General features: G+C 39.0%; 1 protein-coding gene across 1 annotated transcript; it reads right to left on the bottom strand.

Moving 5' to 3' along the window:
- Positions 1-1,643: 1,643 nt before the first annotated feature.
- Positions 1,644-22,013, bottom strand: LOC119661576 (transcription factor A, mitochondrial). The gene is made up of 3 exons (XM_038070975.1): positions 21,860-22,013; positions 21,233-21,802; positions 1,644-2,212 (listed from the first exon to the last, which is right to left on the bottom strand). Exons 1-3 carry the CDS (start codon positions 21,931-21,933, stop codon positions 2,068-2,070), a joined length of 789 nt encoding a protein of 262 aa, XP_037926903.1. The 5' UTR covers positions 21,934-22,013; the 3' UTR covers positions 1,644-2,067.
- Positions 22,014-23,093: the final 1,080 nt, after the last annotated feature.

The raw sequence follows: 23,093 nt of genomic DNA, 5'->3' as shown, positions 1-23,093 counted from the left end.
ATCTTCTGTCTCCATGACCAACGCAATAGCAAATTGGCTTTTACCACAACGCACACTAAGCTGAACTTCAGAGTTCAAGCTCGCATCCTTCTCCATTATATCGGAAGTTTCTGTTGGTGCAGAACCCTATACGATTGGGATGGTCCTCCGAAAGGAGTACTCTCCAGATTCGCTCCATTTTACTTCACGTAGGTCCAGAATGTCCAGCTTATATCGTTGGAATTTTTGCTCGAGTTGGGAAAAGCGAGCGTTCTGGGGACCCTCCATACCATTGTCGAGGAGCGTGCGCACATTTTAGGAACCATTCATAGTCCGTTTTCGACAGCCATGAGATCAGTCCCTACCCGTGGCGTTGTTGACGTTTCGGTAGTAGTAAAGTTTCGAAATTTGTGGGTTGCTAGCCAACAAATTTCTATCCCTTTTAGTCGCCTTTTCAAACAAGCGGAGAGACTTTGAGTGTATTCTTAAGCCGCAATTCACGGGGCATTGTTATGTTAGTATCGCATATATTAGGTTTTGCACATAAATTAGCTAGACAATAAAAATCTGATTTCCTGAAAAATTATTCTAAATGGAAACAAGCTCCCCAACTCCTGCCCATAAATATGTGGCCTCTAAACATTTGCGTCAAAACGACCGGTTCGCATCTTAGAAAGTAACTTACATCTCTTTAGGATCTTTCAATTGTTTGCAGTATAATTTAATAGTCTATTACCAGCGACTTACAACGGCTAGGAATATCGACGAACTATTCGCACCTATATATTCATATGAGGTCATTAAATTGCCTTTTTTCTCAAAAACAATTCGCTATTCGCCAAAAATAATTTTATTTACAAAATAGGACAATAACACAACTGTATGTGCAGTTTTTATCTGTCTTCTTAGATATTTCGTGTTGTCGAAGGGGTTTTTCTAAATCATCGCGTAAATGTTCTATGGGATTGATGTCGGTGGACTGTGTTGGAGTATTTAGGTTGTGAGGAGTGTTATACAAAATCCACATTCGAACGTCGCAAGCCGTATGCTTTGGATCGTTGTCATGTTGGAAATAATAATCATATCCAATAGCTTCCTTTTTCTTTACTTCAACAGGGGGGAGTTAAACTGTATGGACGGCCACTTTCCAAGATTTGGGCATCATAAACACTTTTCACTGTACTTTTACGTCTATTAACTATATTTGCGATCTCATTGAGTGGTTTTTCACTTTCAAGAAAATTTATTAATATTTATCGATCTTCGGCAGTGGTTTCTTTCGCTTTACGGCCCATTTTCTCCAAATTTTTAATTGGCGGTAGCCGATCTAAAATCTGGTCTCACAATTTGTCAAAGTTAGTTATGTGGGATTCCCCGAAAATGTATCTGTTTTTGCTAGCCATCAGACATCAGTACAGACCGAAGAGGACTGTTTGTTGCATATGTTTGGACGAGAGTGAATACCCTTTTCCGTTCCGTAAATCAAATAATTGCTTTGTTTTCCTGGTTGTGTTATTGTCCTATTCTGTATATTAAATTATTTTTAGTACGCATATACATAACGAATTTGGAGCGAATACTTTTTCCCGACACTGTATGTACCGATTTTATTTAACCAGAATCGAGTTCCAACTTCGTTTTTGAATAAAATACCCTGGCATGAAACTTATTTTCAAGTAGATTTCCATTTATTAGATATTTTTTTTACAAATTTCTTTTGCAAATCATTAAAAAATACTACTTCAGCGAATTGTATCAGAAAATAGTTGGTCACCATTTAAACACTGACTTTAAACGATCCATAAGCCCTTTCTTGAAATCATCTTCGTTTTTATTTTTATCTGATGAAGTCTTTTTACACATATTTTTAGCGTTCCGATTATTATTCAATTCACTTATTTCACCCGTACCCCCTATAGGAAATTTCCTTTTTTTCTGTGAATCTTCCCGATCGATAATTGATGACTTACTTATTTTCATCTGATCTCCACTATTTCCGATCGTTACATTGCTGAGTAAAGCGTATGTTGAAGATGATTGTTTGACAGAACGAACACGAGTGTCTACCGATAGGGGGCACCCGAGTCCCTATTCTTTTTTCACCGTAACAGATGACGTTAATTTTGAACCTTTTCCTTTTTGCGAAATTGAAGGTTCTATCATAGCTTCTTGACGAACGACATCAATGTTGCCCATGCGAACCATTTTTTCTTCCCATTTTGATATCTGTTGCCTAAAAAATACAAAATCAAAATTGAATTAATATTGAAAAAAAAGCAACCGAAGTTAAAAAATTTCCAATGTAAGGTGAAGAGGATTTTTCAGTCAGCACTTATTTTATTTACAAAGTTGCTGGAGTATAGTCTCAAGAATCATCCCTCCAAATTTTAAGCTGAAACTAGCAACTACTGCTAGTATCTTCGAAATACTTTTTTTTGTCAGATCAAGCGCATATTTGTAAGCATTTGTGGGAACAAAACCCTTTTAAAATCGTTTCAACGAAATTTGGTGAGAACACGTGGCCTGTGTTCCTTTTACATGCAGCCAGTGACGCCATTTTATGTTGATTTTGAATGGGAACTCCTCATACATGCGAAAGGAGGGTGTGAATTTTCTTTTCACAAAATATGGTAATTTGGGGTATCAAATGAAAGGTCTTGATTAGTTCTTTCCGAAACTGACCCCTTTTCGTTATCTGCACAAATAAAGTTAATAATAGTATATTATCATATTTTGGAAATTTACCCGAAAACCCCCCTTAAGTTCATCTATACTATAGGACATCATTTATTAAATGTATAAAGTGAATTTATATGAACGGCGTGGGTCAATGGAGACACTTTCGCTTTTCTTTTTTAGCTTTTTTTTTGGTTATTTGAATGGGAGTATCAATTAATGATAACAGACATATGTGTGTATATGTATATGCTAATGAAACTTGCGGGTAATGTTCAATAAAATGGAAGTGTGTGTACGTATGTATGGTTTCGTACACAGAATAAAGTGGAAATGCGTGAAGATGCGTTAGATAAATTTTGAGCACAATGTTTATGTCTTTAATATGTATGCACATATGCATATTTTATTTTTCAATATATGACGGAATATTTTGCATTCTTAGCTATGTACGAAGGGAAAAACATGCATACAGAGTTGCTCACATAAAGCGCCAAGCTACCGGTATTTAGACTTGTTTGATATGAATTGTATTTACACATTTTTTTTGTGACACCACGCTATTGCGGAGATTTTCTAAGATTGCTCAGCTGTTTATTCGATTTGTTTGATTCCGTATTAACACTTTTTTCGGTGTTTTATATAAAAAATGCGGGAGATTTTGTATTTTTTTTAAACTGCCAAACTTTTCTTCTTCAACCAATCCCATTAATTTTAGTTCGGCCATAGCTACATGTGTTCTAAATAAAACAATATTTACACTTTCTAATTCGGATTCACGGTTTAGTCAAAAACACAAGAGAAGTTGGATCAAGTTTCAAAAAAGGGAAATTTCAACATCAAATCAAATATAACCCCGTGTTCCACATCAACAACCACATACACCTTTTATTTTGATTTCATTCTTCATCTTTTAATTAAAAAAAAATTCAAATTATTGTTTATTTCATTTCCGAGAAATCACAATTATAAAAATACTCTACTGATTGCGCTAACTCCGCCATGTAATTTGCATAGCATGCTGGATAGTACTTTGTACTATCTTCTATAAAACAAAAAAAAGCCGAGATCAAGGAAAGAGAAATAAAGTGTAGTTGGTGTTTTCTTCTTTGTTAAATCCTACCTGATCTCTCTTGGTGATAGGTACCGCGATAGGCCGACCAAGAAAATGCATCTAAAGTCGTTACAAATAAAATGATCGTGGATTATGGCTCAACATAAGCCTCGGAAAAATGATAGGGCGTTCACCTCAGTCGATCCAGCAGGACGGGCCCCGGGTCCTGTAGGCAAATGGACAAGGGTTCTTCACGCATGGGCGACGTTAAGACACCCTTACTCGAAAGATCGAGGAACTCACAAGAGCTATTCGGAAAAAACGCATTGATATCTGCGATTTACAAGAAACCCCATGGTTCAGTGCCAAAAGCAGCGACATAGAACGGAGGGTTTCCGTGATGTCGTTAAAGACGTTGAACGATTCGATGACTGGCTGATAAAGCTTACCATTATATCATCTAATCGCATTATTCACGCACCACAAACAAGTTGATCTGATGCCTACTGGAAACTTGTCGATGCAAAGACCTGTAATATGCGTGGACATGGACATGTGGGTTTGGAGCACACAATGAGGGTGGCGAGCGTATAGTTGATTTTGCGGACACTCATGGCCTTATACGTGTGAATACATCTTATAGTGGGAACAGTAAAACGCAAATCGACTATGTACTCATAAAACGCCGACTGGCCGCGCATTAAATGGTGGCGATTTCGTGAGAAGAAAGAAGAAATTGTCTCACTTATGCGATTACCAACCATTACGAATGTAGAAGAATTGTGGAGCCAAATTAAAGACGCGATCCACAAGCGGCCTCCTAGAAACCAAGCCAAGTAAGCGGTTCATCAACCGCGATACTTGGCGTTCGAATGACGATGTTAAAATGAAGGTCCATGAAAAGAAACGCCTCTCTATATTCTTGACGATAAAACGCTGGCCAATTGGCAAATTTACAAGAATGCAAACCGGGAAAAAAAGAAAGCGATCGCTGTCACCCGAGCGGCCCATTACAAAGATCTTTATGATAAAATGGACACTAGAGATGGCAAGAGGATCGATATCAATTTGTCAAAAGTCAACACTAATGCACACAGGTTAACGAACACTTCTATTGCGTTAATGACAAGAACGGTGCCTTAGTTACTGACCGACAAGCCGATAGACGACAAATAGATGGCGCGGATATTTCAAACACATTTCAATGGAAGAATTTATTCATCCTCTGCTTCCACAAATATTGCCGACATTTATAGCAGTTCCACCTGTTAGCGCAACTGAAGTCGAGAAAGCAACAAAACGAAGGAAATCGGGGGAGACAACAGGACCTGATGACATAGCATCTGAGCTCTGGAAAGCGACGAGCTGAGACCCATTACTGTGACTCAGCGAAACCTTCAATCGGATTATTGAGGAAGGAAGAACACAATCTGACTGACAAGAAAGCACCACAGTTCCAATATGGAAAAAGAAAGGTAGTCCAACAGAATGTTCAAATTACGGTGTGGTCTGGTTGCTGTCCCATACCATGAACATTTTTGGACGCATTCTTGACAACTGTATTTGTGAAATCGTTCAAATAACATTGTATCGAGCTGTGAGAAACATCGCTCTCTTTACATTGCATTTCTGGATCTCGAGAAAGCATGCACCTAGTGCTAGAAGAACTCATGCATTGGGTGTCTCTGTCGGGGCTCATCAAGGAAGTGCCCTCTCATCATTCCTCTTTGTTCCTGTTATGGATACTCTCACACAATCAAATGAAGCGTGCATTTAGCCTATCAAAAGTCAGATGAGAAGGGCTTTGTAGGCTGACGCTTGCAGCCGCATCATTTTTACACAATAGGGAACACAGTGCAGTGCGTGCCGCGTCCCAGGAAGTGCAATGATCTCGAATACCTCTTCCCCTGTGTGATAAAAACGAATCTGGATAGCATCCACAGTAACGAAGGCAAGTGATTTTAAATTGGAAATTCGTTACCTATAATCGAACAGGATTGATTTAAACCATTTTCAGAAACTGTCTGATCGTTTAGAATCGATTCTCATAAACGTGCAAACGGAAGCCTAAACTACCATAATAAGCAAACTCACAGAAACCTTTCAAATAATGAACGGATTGGTGTGCCTCAACCAAAATATATTTGGAGAAAAAATGTACACCTTCCTCTTTGTGTATACTCTTAAAGATCGGTTGTTTACGAGAATCGACTAATGGCCAGCGACATCTCGCTCTTGCACTCCTTCCAACATCCTTGGGTTTCGTGAAGGTCAATTCAATTAGAATGAAAAATCATTGTTCGGAATGATAGCGCAGCCAAGGATTAAAAAATTCTCGATTATCCTAATAAAAATAAATTCATAAAATCTGATAAGTCATTTTCAGCAAGTAGGCACTTGTTGTTGTGAGTTAATAAGTTTGGTTGAGGATACGACCCGGAAAACGAGGTAAGTGCTAGGCAATAAGCAGTTTTATTTTACAGACCAAAAAAGGATATTCACTTGCGTAGGCGGAGAGAGCTACTCGCCTCTAAAGATACAACTCCGGCGATAGGACGAGTCGGCCAGGGAGTAGACAGGACGTTGGAGTTGGAGGGAGCAGGCGACTCCTTCAAACATCGGTGATTCGTTTTTAGTTTTTTTTCGTTAATTTTAAGTAATCTTTGTAATTGCTTTTCCATCTTACTATGTTATATTATCATAATCACTTAGAATTATTTTAAACGTTTTTGGGTGAATTGCACATTGTATACTTGTAGACTACGATTATTATTATTTGTATATGAAGACTACAAGTATCATTAAATTAATAAACAAGAGACAACTTTTGAACTAATTACCTGCTAATTACCGCGGTGGGTCTTATTAGTTTCGAAGGGCAGTTACCCGAGTCCGTGTTTAATATTCGCGTCGCGTTTTCTCTCAAAATTTCTAAACTTTCCCAGGGGTTCAAGTTTGTTGTTCGGCTTGCATGACGTTGCATGTTATTAAATATTTTACACAATGTCAACATCACTAATTACATACATATATGAGGTAAAATTACAAAAACTTTCATTACGTTGACAATTAGTGGAAAACTCCAATTAGCCAAAGATTGGCTGAAAGAGAAAAGCAGTGGATCACATAGATCTCAACGCTGTTGGAAGTGACCCCAGTAACATATTTTCTCCAAAACGATACCTTGTAATTCCTATGGGGCATGCTTTATAGTACTCTTCCCGCATTCATCACTTTGTTGTTCATTCATTCGTCGCTCCATGACTCCCAAATCTGGACCAATTAAATTTTTTCTGCTTTTGTCAAACAAAGTTACATTAACCCCATCATCTGCTGACCAATGTTTTCTCTCATTGCACTGATTTAGTAATGCGAAACGAGTTTCCCCTGTATAAATCACTCTTTTCCAAGCTCGCGGATATTTAGCTCCACAATTTCTGGAGCAGATTTATAACAATTGCACGATATTTGGACGAATGCAGAGATATTTGGACTAAATTCCTGTGATCACGCTGATTCGTCTTCCTTGAACGTGCCAGACTGGCACATTAAACTCACTGTTTTCAATTATTTCGCCAAAAATTTCCTTACTGATGATTCACTGCACTTAATTTTGTTAGATGTGAATAGCTCCAACATTTGTCCTTTCTTAACCAGCAATATTTGCCCTTTGTATAAGCATAAGTTCATATGTAATGCCTTTTTAAGGTTTTGTGTAAAACAAACTGTTCTTATTTCTGATATCGAGGGGAATACAGGGGTGTGAGAATCTATCAAACCAATTAATCTGAAAAGAAATCGCAATAATGCATCTATATGAAATCTAGCCTTCAAAATACATTAATAACTGTATGTTACGATATTTTAGAAATTAACAGGAAAAGCCCCTTTAAGTCTATCGTAGAAGTACGATGCATGAGTGCAAACAATAATATAGAGCATAACACTGGAAAGTTTGATTGAAATCTTACGATCGGTTCACAGATTAGAGTGTGATAGTTTTCATAATACAAACATATTTGTTCAGTACTCATCTCCGGGATTTAAACGTGATTCTTCTTTTATTCCCAGGGATTTTTGTATCAAAATGAAATCCATCAGACAGCCACGAATCTGTTGTGACACCATGCTGCGTCATTTCAAGAAAAAAACACGACAAAGGAATGTCAAAGTAATTTCACTGCATCATAACAATGCGGGATCCCACGTGACTTATACTATAGTCGATGGCTTGGATAGGCACGACATCAAAATTGTACGCAACCCACTCTACAGTTCGGACCTACCCCCGTGGGATTGGCTATTCTTCGAAGTAAAGTTCCTCACAAGAGTACAAAAACTCAAGACAAACAATTTTTCGGCCCCTCTATCGTGCATGTTGTTCTTTGGAAGAACTACCCTTACCCATCTATTGAGGATACCGATAACTTCGTGCTCCAATTCTTCATCACTGTTCTCAGGAGAAAAACCACATTCGGGTTGATTTTTTACAAGTGTAACACTTATAGTAACCACGAATGTGATATGGAGTCAAAGGTTGATTTATAATCGATGTAGGCTGATGAGATATTCCGTTTTTGGTGAACAGCCTGCTTTATAGCTATCGTATCGATTACAAGCTGTTCCTTACAGCCTCGGAAGCCTTTTGCGTATACTTTTTGATCCACAGCTTATTTATCTATTTATGAACATGAAGATGTTTTGAGCTGTTCGCGCACAGAACTGAAGTGAAGACCTGTAGATGGTAAGAAGACAAGTAATTGGTCGACATTTTGGTGGACAAGAGGCGCCCGGTTTTTTGTCACCAAGGGATAACTTCCCCTCATCCCCCCAGGATGAGGAAAGATATCCCCTGATTATTATCAGATTTTTGAGTTGGTTAGTTTCTAAAAATAGATCCTGCCTTAATTTAAGTTCGTACATTTTTACTATGCACTCTCATTTTGCATTGATAATATAGTTATTTATATATAACATAAACTACACTTAAATTTATGTCAGTCGCTGTATGTGTAGGAGTTCGTAGTTCCTATATGTCCACGAAGTTTCGCCAGAATCAATATAACCGTTTGGAGAGTGACAGGCAGACAATGAATCGATTTTAATAAGGTTTTGTTTTACAATTATTCTCATTAATAATGATGTCAGAATCTTATTTGTATGGTTTAAGATGCAGTAAATTCGTGCGAAATTAATAAGTTTAAACTGCTATCCATTTGATACTGATAGCCGGATTTCCATGAAACTTGGCATCATTATGCGCGATATTGTGCTCTATGCTGGTATTCCTAGGAGGAAATTAGGAGGTTTCTTTCGGTCAATTTTCAAAAATTGATAATATACTATTAGTGAGTCTGTTTGAGCAGATATCGGAATGGGATATATTTTGAGGCTCTAAGCCTAAGCCGCTTTCATATAATCATCATCATTATAATCAATCACCCTGACTTTTTCAGATCTTTATGTTGGATAGTTTCTCAAAATGTGTCCGCGCATCTTACCATTTACGTTAAAACTAATATCATTTTCGGAAAGAACTAATCGAGACTTTCCATTTTATACCCCATATCTCTATATTCGATTAGAAAAAAATGTTTACATCCCCCCTTTGTATTTATGGGGAACCCCCTTTAAACTTGACCTAAATTCATCACACCCCCTGTATGTGTGAGATTTCATAGTTCCCATGTGTCCGCCAAATATCGTTCGGATCGTTGTAGCCAGTGTATGGATATTGGCACTAGACAGTCGCCTCGTAAACCAACGCCAGACATACGCGGCCGACATTTATTACCAAGCGATAATATTAAAAATCAATTAATCCAAGAATCTGCATCCTCATTTTCATTGCACTCGAAATTATTATGGATATTCCTGGACCTAATATATGCAGATATTTCATGCCTGAAGCGTCTAACTTCCGGTTTCCCGACTTGTTTTTTTTTTTTAAATCTGTTAACCATATCATTTGCATCATATTATTTTATCTTTTTTTAACTTTTATTGAATTTTAAATGTAGAAAGCAACAATAAAAATTCATTTCATTCGATAGTAAGTACGATTACACCAGGATTGAGTTTGTCGGCGCCATTTACGGTTTAGATTTTATTTTCATCAGTAATTTTCAGAGTGAGTTAAAGTAATCAATAAAATGGAGAAAGTATCAATAGTCGCAAGTGGTGAAAATGGACCCGGGAGGAATAACTGATTAGAAATTTAGTGTTTTATGTTCACTCCTTGGTGGAGGGTGTGGGCATCCACACAGTCAGATTATGCTTCAGTTTCACTATCATCACACTTAACGATGTACAAGTGGTAAGCTCACACCAAAAGAGACAAACACAGGACACCCATGACCACCTGGAAGTTGGACCCAGAGCAGCGAGATTGAGAGGCTAACGCTCTTTCCCCTGAATCATCGCGCCGTCATTAAAATTAAAATTTTAATAACAACAAATTAAAAATGCTAACAAATCGGAGTACCGAAAGTTGGTGCTTCAGGTATAAAAGTTTTTTGTTCATCTTTATGAGAAACTTTCTATGCGAATTTTTCCATTCGTATGTGGCTAAGAACCCAAAATATTCCTTCATATTTTTTTCATATTAAAAGATATATGTACATATTACAGACATATATATTACGCACACCCTAAACAAACAAACATTGCCTATTGCCGAATACTACACTTATCGAATTCGAAAGCCGATTTGTTTTCTACTCCAGAACTTTTGTTGCTATGGCACGAGCTATTACATTAATTGATAAACAATTTGATGTTCTGGTCAAATTCACGTTCAAATTTCCTTATAATTAGTAATTTATAATTTAAGTAGATTATCTGGAATACTAGGGGCAAATTCAAAAGTATTGAATTATTTCAATTCCTATCGACCAATAACATAGATATAGCGTTAATTTCTATAATGTAGCCAAAGGGCGACAGTGTTTTAACGGACCTGAATTTCTTTGCATAGAGAAAAGAGATTTGGCTTGATTTGTGTATCCTTGATACAACTCGGACAGCTCAACTATTTTTGCACAAGGCTGTGTGAAAGATAATTTCTTCGACTTTTTTACGAATCTCGGCTGGGTTATTCAGTTGTTCAGTACTGCTGTGCCCATAGCGTTCTAAATTTTGTTACAACGAATTAGGAAATCAAGAGCTGAACGCATTAGATAATACAAATTTTGAATTTCCTTTATGTGCAAACATTTTTTATATGTACTTCCCCTATTGTACGAGAGAGAATTCAAAATATTCCTGCTTATACACTCGGCGAGCTGTTCCTTTAAGGGGGTCATGTGTCAGATCCGCGGTATCGAACTTTTTTCTTGGCATCAAATGTATCTAGATATAGTGTAGAATATATGGGCAAAGAGATTTTTTAATATTCGGAGTCATTCGGAAATTATAGTGTTAAACACGTCATAAGTCACATGCCAGATTTATGTCGATCGCCGTAATAAATCGCTAAAGAGACAAGCATTCAAGCCAAGGCTGTACATGTGTTTCTTGGCGAAACCTAAGGTTTATGGACTAGGTATAGCAGATTAATGGTCAGTTAAGATTTTGAGTAAAAACCACATCCTACTTTTTAAATGCGTTTTTCTTGAAACGGCTGCCACCATAGCCCAAAATCTATCCAACAAAATTCTTTGAAATGTTCATGCCTTATTCAGAACATATTGCGATTCATTGGGTAGTTTTTTTTTCATTTATTAAAAATTTTCGAAAGAACACTACTAGAGTGGACGAATATATCCAGGACTGTCTTGTGCTCTTAACACCAAAGGTGAAACTCATTTAAAACTATTATGTTTAGTGTATCGATCCATTCTGCATCAACACTTAGAGATCAACGACACGAGTTGAAATCTTAAAGACCTGTAAAACAGCCATGGGTCTTGGGAGATTGGAAGAAGCTTATTTTCTCGGACGAATCTAAAGAAAATCTGATTGGCCAGAGAGTTAGGTGCAGATGTGGGGGACGATTTTCCGACAAATAAGCTCAAAACAATATCAAACATTCACCGTATACTGTGATCTTGGAAAAAAATAATAATTTAGGAGTTGGAGTCATGTTGACGCTGGAAGGTCTGTGGACGACGAAAAATACAATTACCTACCATTTTTCAGCAACCATTTACACAAATAATTTGCTCTGCCAAGTATTCTATCGATTATAGTTTATTACATATGCTTGACGCTATGAGTTCAACATTATTAGCAAATGTAAAGCAAATATATACAAACAAGTCAGAATACGGGAAGCTGGGCGCTTCAGGTATAAAGGTTTTGTGATCATCTTATGCGAGGAAGTTTCCATGCATGTTTTCAATTCAATACTATTTCAATACTACTTTAATGTGGCGGCACATCGGAGCCGCGAAACTGAGCGCCATTTTGGATTCGTCTCCACCACTTTCATGGCCACAGAGAACAGCTGACAGTCTGACATGGGACTGGGAAATAAATGTCAATAACAACATTTTGTCAACTGTCTCACCGGCACTCAAGTCTTGTCCACGGGCCAGAGAATCAGTATTTTTGTATTAGAATTCGCTATAGAGAGCTGTGATCAAATTGTGATAATTGGTTAGATAAATCAAGTTCTAAAAATTCAGAAACGGATTTCGAATTATTGGAGAATACAGTTCCCCAAAGTGACCCCGACGTGAAGTGCAGAACTACCTCATTTGTACGTAGCCCGTAATATATGTGTATATTTAGCATGTCAGACTATTCATATTCATTCAAAATAAGATATTGATATTTAGTGGCGGTCGAAGAGTAGTATAGGTCCCAGGGCGAAACGTGGATTGGTACCCATGATGAAACATAAAACCTGTGAAACGCCTGCTGGACCAACACCAACAGCTCAACCACCAGAGCCTCAAAGTTGTAGCCCCTATCTCCACCTCCATGTGGTGATAGCTGGGAGTTCTTTCTTTATGAAAAACTGCAGACGAAGAAGGATGAAGGCGAGTCTCCCGCGCATAAAAACGGGACGAAATGTACCAACTGGCTGACAATCCTACACGGAAAACCGATGTTACGAAGCAACGGAAGGAGCCTCGGACAGGATGGATTTTACAACGACGAACCCGGCAACAACAACGGATAACAATTTGCGCATTTTCTCATGGAACGTGCGCTCCTTGTATAGACCGAATGCTGCTGAGCAGCTAGCCGATACGCTATATAAGGCTGATATAACAACGTTACAAGAGATGGGATGGACAGGGACCGGTTTCCTGGAGAAGAGCCGCTATACCATATATTATAGGGGCTATCCAGTAAAACATGTGCTCGGAGTAGGTTTCTTAGTCAGCCAAAAAATGAAACCTGCTGTTTTCCGATTTGAAAATATAAGTGAAAGGCTATGCACTCTGCGCTTGCGAGAGAAAATATAAGCCTCATTAACGTTTACGCCCTTACAGAGGAGACTGCAGAGTCGGAGAAGGATGCCTTCTATGAGGCAGTAGAATGAACCCTCGAAGCCTGTCCCAGATATGATATCAAAATCATACTTGGGGATTTTAACAGCCAAGTGGGGAAGGAGCCCGTATTCAGGCGATACGTTGGCTCCCGTACACACGAAAACACAAATGATAACGGACTGCGGATTATTCAATTAGCAGGGTCACACAAAACGGTTGTTGGAAGTACCTGGTTTGCGCGGAAAGCGGTCCGCAAACATACGTGGGCCTCTCCAGACGGGGCCACTTTCAACCAAATTGACCACGTTGCCACCTCTCAGCCTTGATGAATGTCAAGACATATAGGGGGGCCAATATAGACTCGGATCAACATCTCGTTGGCATGGTGCTCCGAGTTCGAATAACAACACCACCTAGAATCCCCTCTGACAATCAGGTGAGAGTTAACATTGAAGCCATCCATAACACAGCCATCCGCGACACCTATAAGAGGGAAATGGATTCCGCAATAACCGCAGTCAACAGAGGACCTGGAGATGAAGCATCAACAAATGATCTTCACAATCACCTGAAGAACGTTATCATGGATACGGCCACAAAAATACTTGGCCCCAGCCGCAAAAGGAGGCGGAACAGCTGGTTTGACGATGAATGTAAGCTAGCAACGGAACGGAATGAATGTAACTAGCGAACTAGAAAAATACAGGGAGCAATCGCACCAGGCGCGGAAGTTTTACCAACAGGTCATCCTGCCGAGATAAAGAGGGAAATCTGATTTCCGACAGAATGGGCATATTGGAGCGATGGGTTGAGTACTTTGATGATCTAACGAAGGCAAGACAAAATATATGGTGGCAACGTCACCACCGAAGACGAACCAACCAACAACATCAAACTGCACTGGTCAAACAGGAAGAATAAGGATAGGAGAATACAACTTTGAGACCGTTGACAATTTCTCCTATCTAGGGTCAAAATCACAACCGATAACAACTACGATGATGAAATCCGCGCACGGTTGCCGTCAGCCAACAGAGCCTATTTCAGCTTACAAAAACTGTTCCGCTCGAAACGTCTCACCATAGGGTCAAAGCGCTTACTGTACAAGACAATGATCTTGCCAGTCCCCATGTATTCCTCGGAAACGGGGGTTCTTAGCAAGAAAAGTTGCGAACTCTTGGCCGCGTTCGAGAGAAGAATCCTCCGAAGAATTTTCGGCCCCCTACATGAGGATGGACGATGAGCCTACACAATGACGAAATCTGTGAGCGATATCATGACCGTCTCGTTGTGGATAAAATCCGGCTCAATAGGTTACGGTGGGCGGGTCACTTAATCCATATGGATGAGGATGATCCCACCCGGAAAGTCTATAGACCCTGCCTAAGATGGAGCGATGGCGTATTTCAGGACGCCAGACAGCCTTTAGGGATATCGAATTGGTGGACCTCGGCGCAAAACCGGGATGTCTGGAGTTCCTTGTTAAGGCAGGCCTAGACCGGATACCGGTTGTTGCGCCGTTGATGATGATGATGACGACTTGCGTGACCATAACATAGAAGCGCCTCTTTCGCAATTTTTCCCCGATCGGTGCAACCCCATAACGATCGCGGATATCCTCATTTCGGATGTGATCTAAACGTGTGACGCCACTAGTCCAACGTAGCATCTTCGTCTCCATTACCGCAAGACGCCGTTCATTTTCCTTTATAGTTGGCCAACACTCAGAACCATATGCACCACTGTGATTTTTCTCAGATTTTTCAGTTGGATAGGTTCTCAAAACGAGACCTGTTACACTTTTTGGAAGTCATATTTTGAGCCTATGTTTCACCCAATATCAAATATTGAACAAGTTTCGAAAAGTACTAATTGAAACCTTTTATTTGATACCCCACATGGCTACATTCTGTGAAAAAAACCTTAAAAAAGGTACCATCGGAATTTATTCGGAACCACCACCTTCAAGAAAGTTTGCACTCTGGAATTCAAGAGACATTCAACAAAATTAAATTCAAAATATATTATCCGGAATTGTTTGATCTCATTCATGTTGTAATAAACCAATGTGACTTGTGTCAAGCTGTGGAATATGACCGTAGGCCAATAAAAACAAAATATATTATCTCTGAAATTACGAATACTATCAACCAGATAATTCAAATAGATATTTTCACTGTAACGAAGCAGTCCTTTCTCACAATTATTGACAAATTTTCAAAATTCGGAGCAGCTTACTTTCTAACGGACAGGAACCACGTAACTTTAACTGAAATACCTGAAGAAAATTTTGTATGAATAGACAAATCACAAAAAAATGTGGCAGGAAACGAATTCAACGGTGTTTTAATAAAAAGAGTTTCTAGTCTCAGAAAACAGAATTACACCTAACAAAGCCACATAAAAGTACCGTAATCGCAGGGTGGAAAGATTACATGAGACAACCATAGAACAATTTAGAATATTCTACCAAAAGAATAATGCAACAAGCAGTAAGAAATTGTAACGACAAATGATGTGCAATCACACAGAATTAATTTTGACGAAGTAAGAGCAAACTTAAAGAAAACAAATAAAAAACGCGAAGAATAGGACCACAAAAGGACAAGAAAGGCAGCCAGATTAAAACATCAACCCAGATTCGTTAAAGGTAAACTTCAAAATGTTCATCCCAGTAATATTAAAAGACCCTTAAAATTCAATATATTTCCCAATGATGAACACAATCCCGACAATAGAATAGAATTTCCAGACTTTACCGAAGAACAATTATCAATCATCAATACAGCAATAAACGAAGGTCCAAATGACGAAGTGCTAACATTTAAACTTTGTATGGATATCACCAGACGCGATATCAAAACATGAGAAAATAATAAATGGTTGAGCAACAAAACAATAGAATTTTCTTTCAAATTAATCGTCGAACGGAAGAAAGAAAGTAACTCTCAAAATTCACCCAAAGTCTTCGTAATGAATACATTTTTCGCTACACGCCTTCTCAATTCAGGTTACCAATCCATTAAAAAATTGAAAAGGAATGTAAATATTTTCGATTATGATTACTGATACCAATACACGTCAAGCGAAACCATTGGATTATCTCCATAGTTGATTTCCCAAACAAAACAAGGAAATTCTATGACTCATTAGGAGCACCCAATTCATAAATTTTGGAAACTTTAGAAGAGTATTTAAAGAATAAACCCATGGATAAGCGACGAATTCCATTCGATACATCAACCTTTATTAAAGATACAGCCCGTGGGCACACCTCAACAGGTAAATACAAATGACTGGCGTATCGCTGAGAATATTTCTAAACATCGCCAAATTTGATTCACACAAGAAAACATTTCGTACATTCGAAAGAAAATAATACTTGAAATCTTCATCAACATACAATATCTCACGACCATTTCAATAAAACCGTATTTTAATACCCGATGATTTTTGCACTTATTCCTCATGATATCCGCAATACTACTTATGATATTGACTCCAACTAACGGACAACTAAATATACGAAACATTAGCGGCAGTCCTGGATTTACGCAAATACATCTAAATAAAGCAGAAATATCGATGAAATCTAGCATCGTTCTTCATATTGTATAGAAACCCTTTACGTAATAAATGAATTTAAAATTAACGCAGAACATTTAAACGGACGACACAAATCCCTAATATTAACAGAACTTGAACATTTAACTAATAAAGTTAACACATTGAAACCACTAGACAAAAGACAGAAAAGAAGACTCATTAACTTAGTACGTAACGCAAAACCTTGGGACGATGGACGACCAAGCTAGAAAAAACATAGACGAACACATCAAGACAATTGACATAAACAACCATAACGTTATACAAACCGGTAATCAGCAATTAGAAAAAACTAAATTTTAACGAAAAAATAACTTTGGATGATATAATTGTAAACAATGTACATAACACAAAAAAAAATTAAAGAATTGCAAATACATAAAAATGCAAACATCGCGGTCAAATCTCACTGGTGGCCGTGGGATTTGTATCGTGATTTGACGTCGGATACCAGTCGACTCAGCTGTAAATGAGTACCTGAGTCAAATCAGGGTAATAATCTCGGGCGAGCGCAATGCTGACCAAATTGTATCCTTAAGGTACTACAATCCTGTAGGTCTTGAATGAGGTATTCCAAGACACTTCGAGGCACTGACCCAATTTGATTGTTGCGCCAACGATTCTTATTATTTCCGAGATGTCACAATCGGCCGGTGATAGGTTAGTGTTAGAATCCGTCGAGAACTCCCCGCAACATCGAGCACATATGCACAATGGTGTACTTCTGCATGGTTTGAACCAAACTGTGTGAGAGTCCCAGGATATCAAGAGAAGCCGTGAGGAATTTAGGTGTAATACTTGAAACTGACAATATTATGGGAACTACAACCACCCGCTCGATATGCCAAATTTCTTTGATTTCCCGAGCCCGTGGCTCATAGTTCACCTTCTCCACGTTTTCCGTTCAATGTTGCTATTATAGGGAATAGCAACTTCAATAATATATGCGGAACGAGCCGTATTGTCAACTAACAGTAGGTCAGGCTTGTTGTGCGTTATGCCGCCATCAGTTAGAACTTGCCGGTCCCAATACATGCTATAAGCAGAACTATAAATTACTGCTTGCCGTGATCATAAGAGTACAGCCAGAAATGAGATGGTCTAACGTCTCTAACGCCGAACCAAACTTTGTGCACTGGTCGTTCTCCACGCGTTCTTTCATGATGAGCCTTTTATAAGCTCGGGTGGCGACCACGCCGTCCTGAATGGCACACATGAATCCCTCTGCCCCAGCAAAGAGCTCCGCAGCACACAACCATCTGTTCGACAAATGGCTGCCAAAGACAATTCACGTGTTTACCGTGCATTGCCTTCGACTTCCATTCATCGATCCGCTCTTGGTCCGACTTCACCCCACTCAGAGGATTGAAAGATCGATCCTTCAAGTTAAGTGAAGTCAGCCCACAGTCTGCCTTACAGACAGCCGCATGCAGGCGGCTCGCCTACTCTTTGCTGTAAAAATAAGCGGGCAGAGAGTCGACTTAGCGATGATTTTTTACCGCCACATCAACCACGCCCCTACCTCCGTTGTCACGAGGCAGCTTCATCCGCTCCACGACAGAGTTCGGATGTTGCATTCGGAATTTGGACATAGTAGTCCGCATCCGCCGCTGGACGTTTTCCAGGTCGGTCTTCGTCCACGGCAATATTCCGAATGCATAAGCCAGAGAAGGGATAGCGAATACATTCAGCGCGCTTATCTCATTCTTCCCCGAGTGATACAATTTCAGCACCAGCTTCGCAGGAATTCGGACAGCAGAGCATCCTTCAGATCACCAACTCGAGCATGGGTTCCTTGCAGAACTCCTTGGTACTAGTAGAAGTCTCTCTCGATCCTAACTTAGATGTGGAGATCGTCAATGTTATGTCCGGCATGCGTCTCGTGAGGACCGTTGCGGATAGCTTGGATTCGACACTTGTTTAATTCACACTCCATCCGAATATCACGGCTGATCATCTCTACTATACGGAACAGACTTACGTCTGGAATGACTTTCGCCATATCGTCGTATGCAGTCGGTTGCATACGACAGAAAGTTTCTGCTTTAGTGTGTCCAAAATTTCAACTAAGAGTGTTTCACTGGAGATGGCGTATTTTCTGTAAACCTCTGAACTTTATTCTTCACCCGTCTGCTCATGCTGATTCAAACAGCCTAGCAATGTCCTGCCTTAGTGAGTACTGCCGATGTTCCAGACAAATTTTCCATGGTGGATCCTTTCGGTCAGACAGAAGTTATATATGCGTCAGCACACATATACAACAAAAATAAAGTGTACGTGATTGTATCTACTCGGCCAGATACAGAAAATTTAGACCTAAAAAAAGAAGATACCGCCTGGAAAAAATTTGCCGCATTTCTGGACAAATGCAAACAGCCAAGACGTTTAGTCAGAATTTATGAATGCATAAATAGAAGTATGCAATAACATCTCGCCCAGTTGCCGCGAATTCCCTGTTCTAAGTGTTGCTACAAAACATAATTATTGTCTGGCATTTAACTTGAAAATTGATAAACTAGTCGGTGCGTTTTCTCTCAACGTGTTGTTAAATAAAGGATATAATTATTTTTTTTTGTGGCCCTGCTCGGAGCAGGAATCTAGGAAAACTTTTTCCGGTAGCATTTTTAAGAGCAGGAATTTTATCTTTAGTTTAATAATGGTTTAGGTTAATGGTGAGATATGAACTTCATTAAAGATTGTTGGAGGATGATAAATAAATAGTATTGTTTGTGTTGTCGATGATATGTTGAAGAAAGGTGCCACATTCCATTTGGTCTCAAGTGCCAGTCTTCTTTGTTAAGATGGAGAGAGATGGAGCGGTCTTTATTGATTTCTTAGCAGTTCTTGCTCCATGCAGACCTTTTGGCTTGGTACACTTCGACTTTCCATATGGACTCATACCTCCAGTATGCTGCGTAATTGGCCGGTGAGCCAAGGGTCTTTAGATTAATTCTGGCTGTGTTCCTGTTGTCAAAGTGTTTCTTTAGTTCAAGGCTCCACCAGTTTTTGGAGGTGTGTCTAGCTCCCAGCTTGTCGAAGGTCACCTTTTTTATGCAGCCGTTAATTTTGGATTCAAGATCTCCAATTGAAGTAAAGTGAATGATTCCCGAAATGCCTTTCTCTAATTTCCGTGGATTGATATAGTGTTACTTAACCACTCAGTGTTCTACCATCTGAAAACTGTTTATTTTGTGGTTTGAATTGCTTTTTGAATTATCCAGAGTCCCCAATTTGAAACTAACGATCTCGGAGATAAGAAGGTGAGGTCTAGTATGGAGAGCTACCTGTCCCGAAGCTGGAAGATGGCGACTCAGAATTTAGTAGGGATAGTTTCATGTTTTCAATTGTTTTGTCCAACCATAGTCCTTTATTGAAATTTTTTGGCTGCACCATATTTTATTATGGGCATGGTCCCCAATCAGAATGAGGTTGTCCTCACCTGACAACTCAACTAGATAGGTATTGAATTCTTTATTGACCAGGTTGATGTTCAAATCAGGGGGCATATATACACGAACTAGTGTGAGATTTTTATTTTTAACAAGGGTATCTTGCAACGAGTATTTCGTTTGTACTCTCCTCATTCCAATGGCTTTATTTAAGAGGAGAGCTGTTTCGCCGAATCCATTAGTCTGCCTATTATAAAAGGAATAATAATAATCGTTGGCGCAACAATTCAAATTGGATCGGGGCCTTGAAGTGTATTAGAGCACTTCATTCATGACCGCAACGTTATACCACCGTACACTGTAGGAGGCAATGTGGTCAGCATTGCGCTCGACCGATATTATTACCCTGATTTGACCCAGGTACTCACTTCACAGCTGAGTCGACTGGTACCCGACGTCAAGTCACGATATAAATCCCACTGTCACCAGCGAGATTTGAATCGCGGCCTTCCGTATAACAACCCAGTGCTCTAACCACTGAGCCATTCGGACATAAAAGGAATAATAGTTTGAAAAAAATGATTTATCATCGGGCTTAAGGAGTGTTTCCTAAAGGAAGACGATATCAATTTTGTTTGTGAACAGGTAGTGGTTAACATTTTCCTTGTTTTTTTTATACTTTGAATATTGAGTTGAACAGCTAACATTGTTCATTTGACAGGAAGGAAGCCAAATAATAAATTGAATATTATTTATTATTTAGATGTTTTAATACCCTTAAATTGTAGCGTTAGTATTCCCCATATCAGATTTTTTTGTTACTTAGTTCATCGAATATCTTAAGTTTCCCCACACTTTCCATGTGGTTGAGGTTTTTTTTATTCCTTTTCGGGGGTGTTTGTAATTGCACTCCAATTGATATGGAGACATGTAATTTTTTATCACTACCAAATGTGACTAGTTAGCTATAAACAATAACCGCTATATAGCTGCCAAATATATAAAAACCTCTCGGATTTCGATGGATAGATCGTTTGGAATTCGAAAATTTAAAATTGTCATAAACAATAAATATGAAAACCTACTTGTATTCTTCCATTTCCTTTTTACATTGCTTCTTCATCTCTTCTTTTTCATCCTCCGAGAGTCTCGCCCACTTCTCACATACTTTTCGATGCCATTCTTTATATGACTGCTTGTCAACATTTGTCTTTGCCCTTTCCGCAACAATGAATTTCAGAAATGCAGATGCTGGCTTTTTCGGTCGTCCTAATTCCTTTATTCGCTTCCTAACAGCCCGTCTTTCTTTCGCCACGGCTATTTCATGGCGAAGCTTTTGCAAATCGCGTTTCTGGTCTTCGGTGATTTTGCTGTCGTACTTTGCTCGCTGTTCTATGTAGGTTATTTGATCTCTTTTATATAAATCCTGCAATTTCGCCTTCTCAACTTCATCAACCGATTCCCATTTCTTGGCTATCATTTTTACCACATCCGTCAGTGGAACGGTGGGGTTTTCTTTTATCAAAATTGGCCGCATTTCTTTCATAAAACGGAAATATGGGGTGAGAGGTTTCTTGGGCTTTGGAGGCAGTCCTAAACGATCTTCCAGTGACTTCGAACTAGCTGCATATGAACAAGCCACTGAAACAGTTTGCCTGTAAATAGATATAGTTAAATCCATACAACCATGCGATTTACACAAGACGCTATACTGTGTACACTGCAGCAGTCCTCGACACATTATGAGTAAAGTACCAGCACGATTCTTACAAAAAGTAATTGCCATCTCATCGGTTTCGGCGGTTCCCGCGCCTTCAACAATCTACTCACATTTGACATTAAGTAATCTGACATAAGATGCGTCTGAATGATACCCGCAAACATCGCGGTGTGCACGGAAGACAAACGAGCCCAAAGTCGTTCCGTTTGGTAGGGAGCGCGTTGTGTGATTTCCAAACGAAACGTCATGTCATGTAATTTAATGTTATGACTATCTCAGCAAATTCGTCTCGTCTTTTCGGTATTGAAAAAAATTATTTCCTGGTTTGACATTTCATCTCAATGTGTTTCAACTAATGACCCACCAACGGACACGGGTTGTCGGGAGCAAATAAGCTCGCGGTTCGACGCAAACCTCAAACGGTACACTTTGCGAAGCTCGTGAGCGTTAAAAAACGATTTCAATGACTGACCTTACACGATCCGTATTTTATTAATCCATTTTTGATGGCGTATAAACAAGGCGACTTTTTGTTATTTTTGTTTCATGTAGGTATTTAAAGATCAGAACCATTCGGAAGTCATATTTCCATTAACGAAATAGTCACAACTGGGCTACAATCGACATATCACCAATCAAGCCAAACCGTCAGATTTTATTTAAAAATTTAAATTTTCACCGATCTGGCAGTCATTGCCAAGAAAATACCCTAGTTACCCCTGTAGTTTTGCCATTTTGGCTGACCTTAGACAATCAGTAGTTCATCATTCCACCACCAGTCTGAATGACAAAATTATGGCAAACTGATCGCCTCGTATAGTTTTATGGCAACGACTGATGATAATTAAACCGCTGATGATAATTAAAATTTTTAAATAAAATCGATGACACTTCTTGATGGTAAGTTGAGCGTATTGCAGTTGGCATTGTGTTGTTAATTGAAACATGACTTCCGAATGGTTCGGTTCTTTAAAGACATGGAACCAAAGTTTTGTTTTGTTGCCTTCCTCTTACTAAACACGTCATCAGTTCATTTTTGAAGGGTTGACTTATGGCGGACTAATAAAATACTGATCCTGTAAGGTCAGCCTCCAAAAAGTCCTCTTGGAATGGGGATTTCAAAACGCAGCGAAGGAGAAATTAGGTGGGGCGAGGAAAACGGTTGAAATTGATGAGGCAAAACTGAGGAAATGTAAATATAATCGGGGTCGTCTAATTGAGGGTCA

This window comes from Hermetia illucens, chromosome 1, assembly GCF_905115235.1.
Source record: "Hermetia illucens chromosome 1, iHerIll2.2.curated.20191125, whole genome shotgun sequence".
Lineage (NCBI taxonomy): Eukaryota > Metazoa > Arthropoda > Insecta > Diptera > Stratiomyidae > Hermetia > Hermetia illucens.
This window is presented reverse-complemented; position numbering and strand designations above follow the sequence as displayed.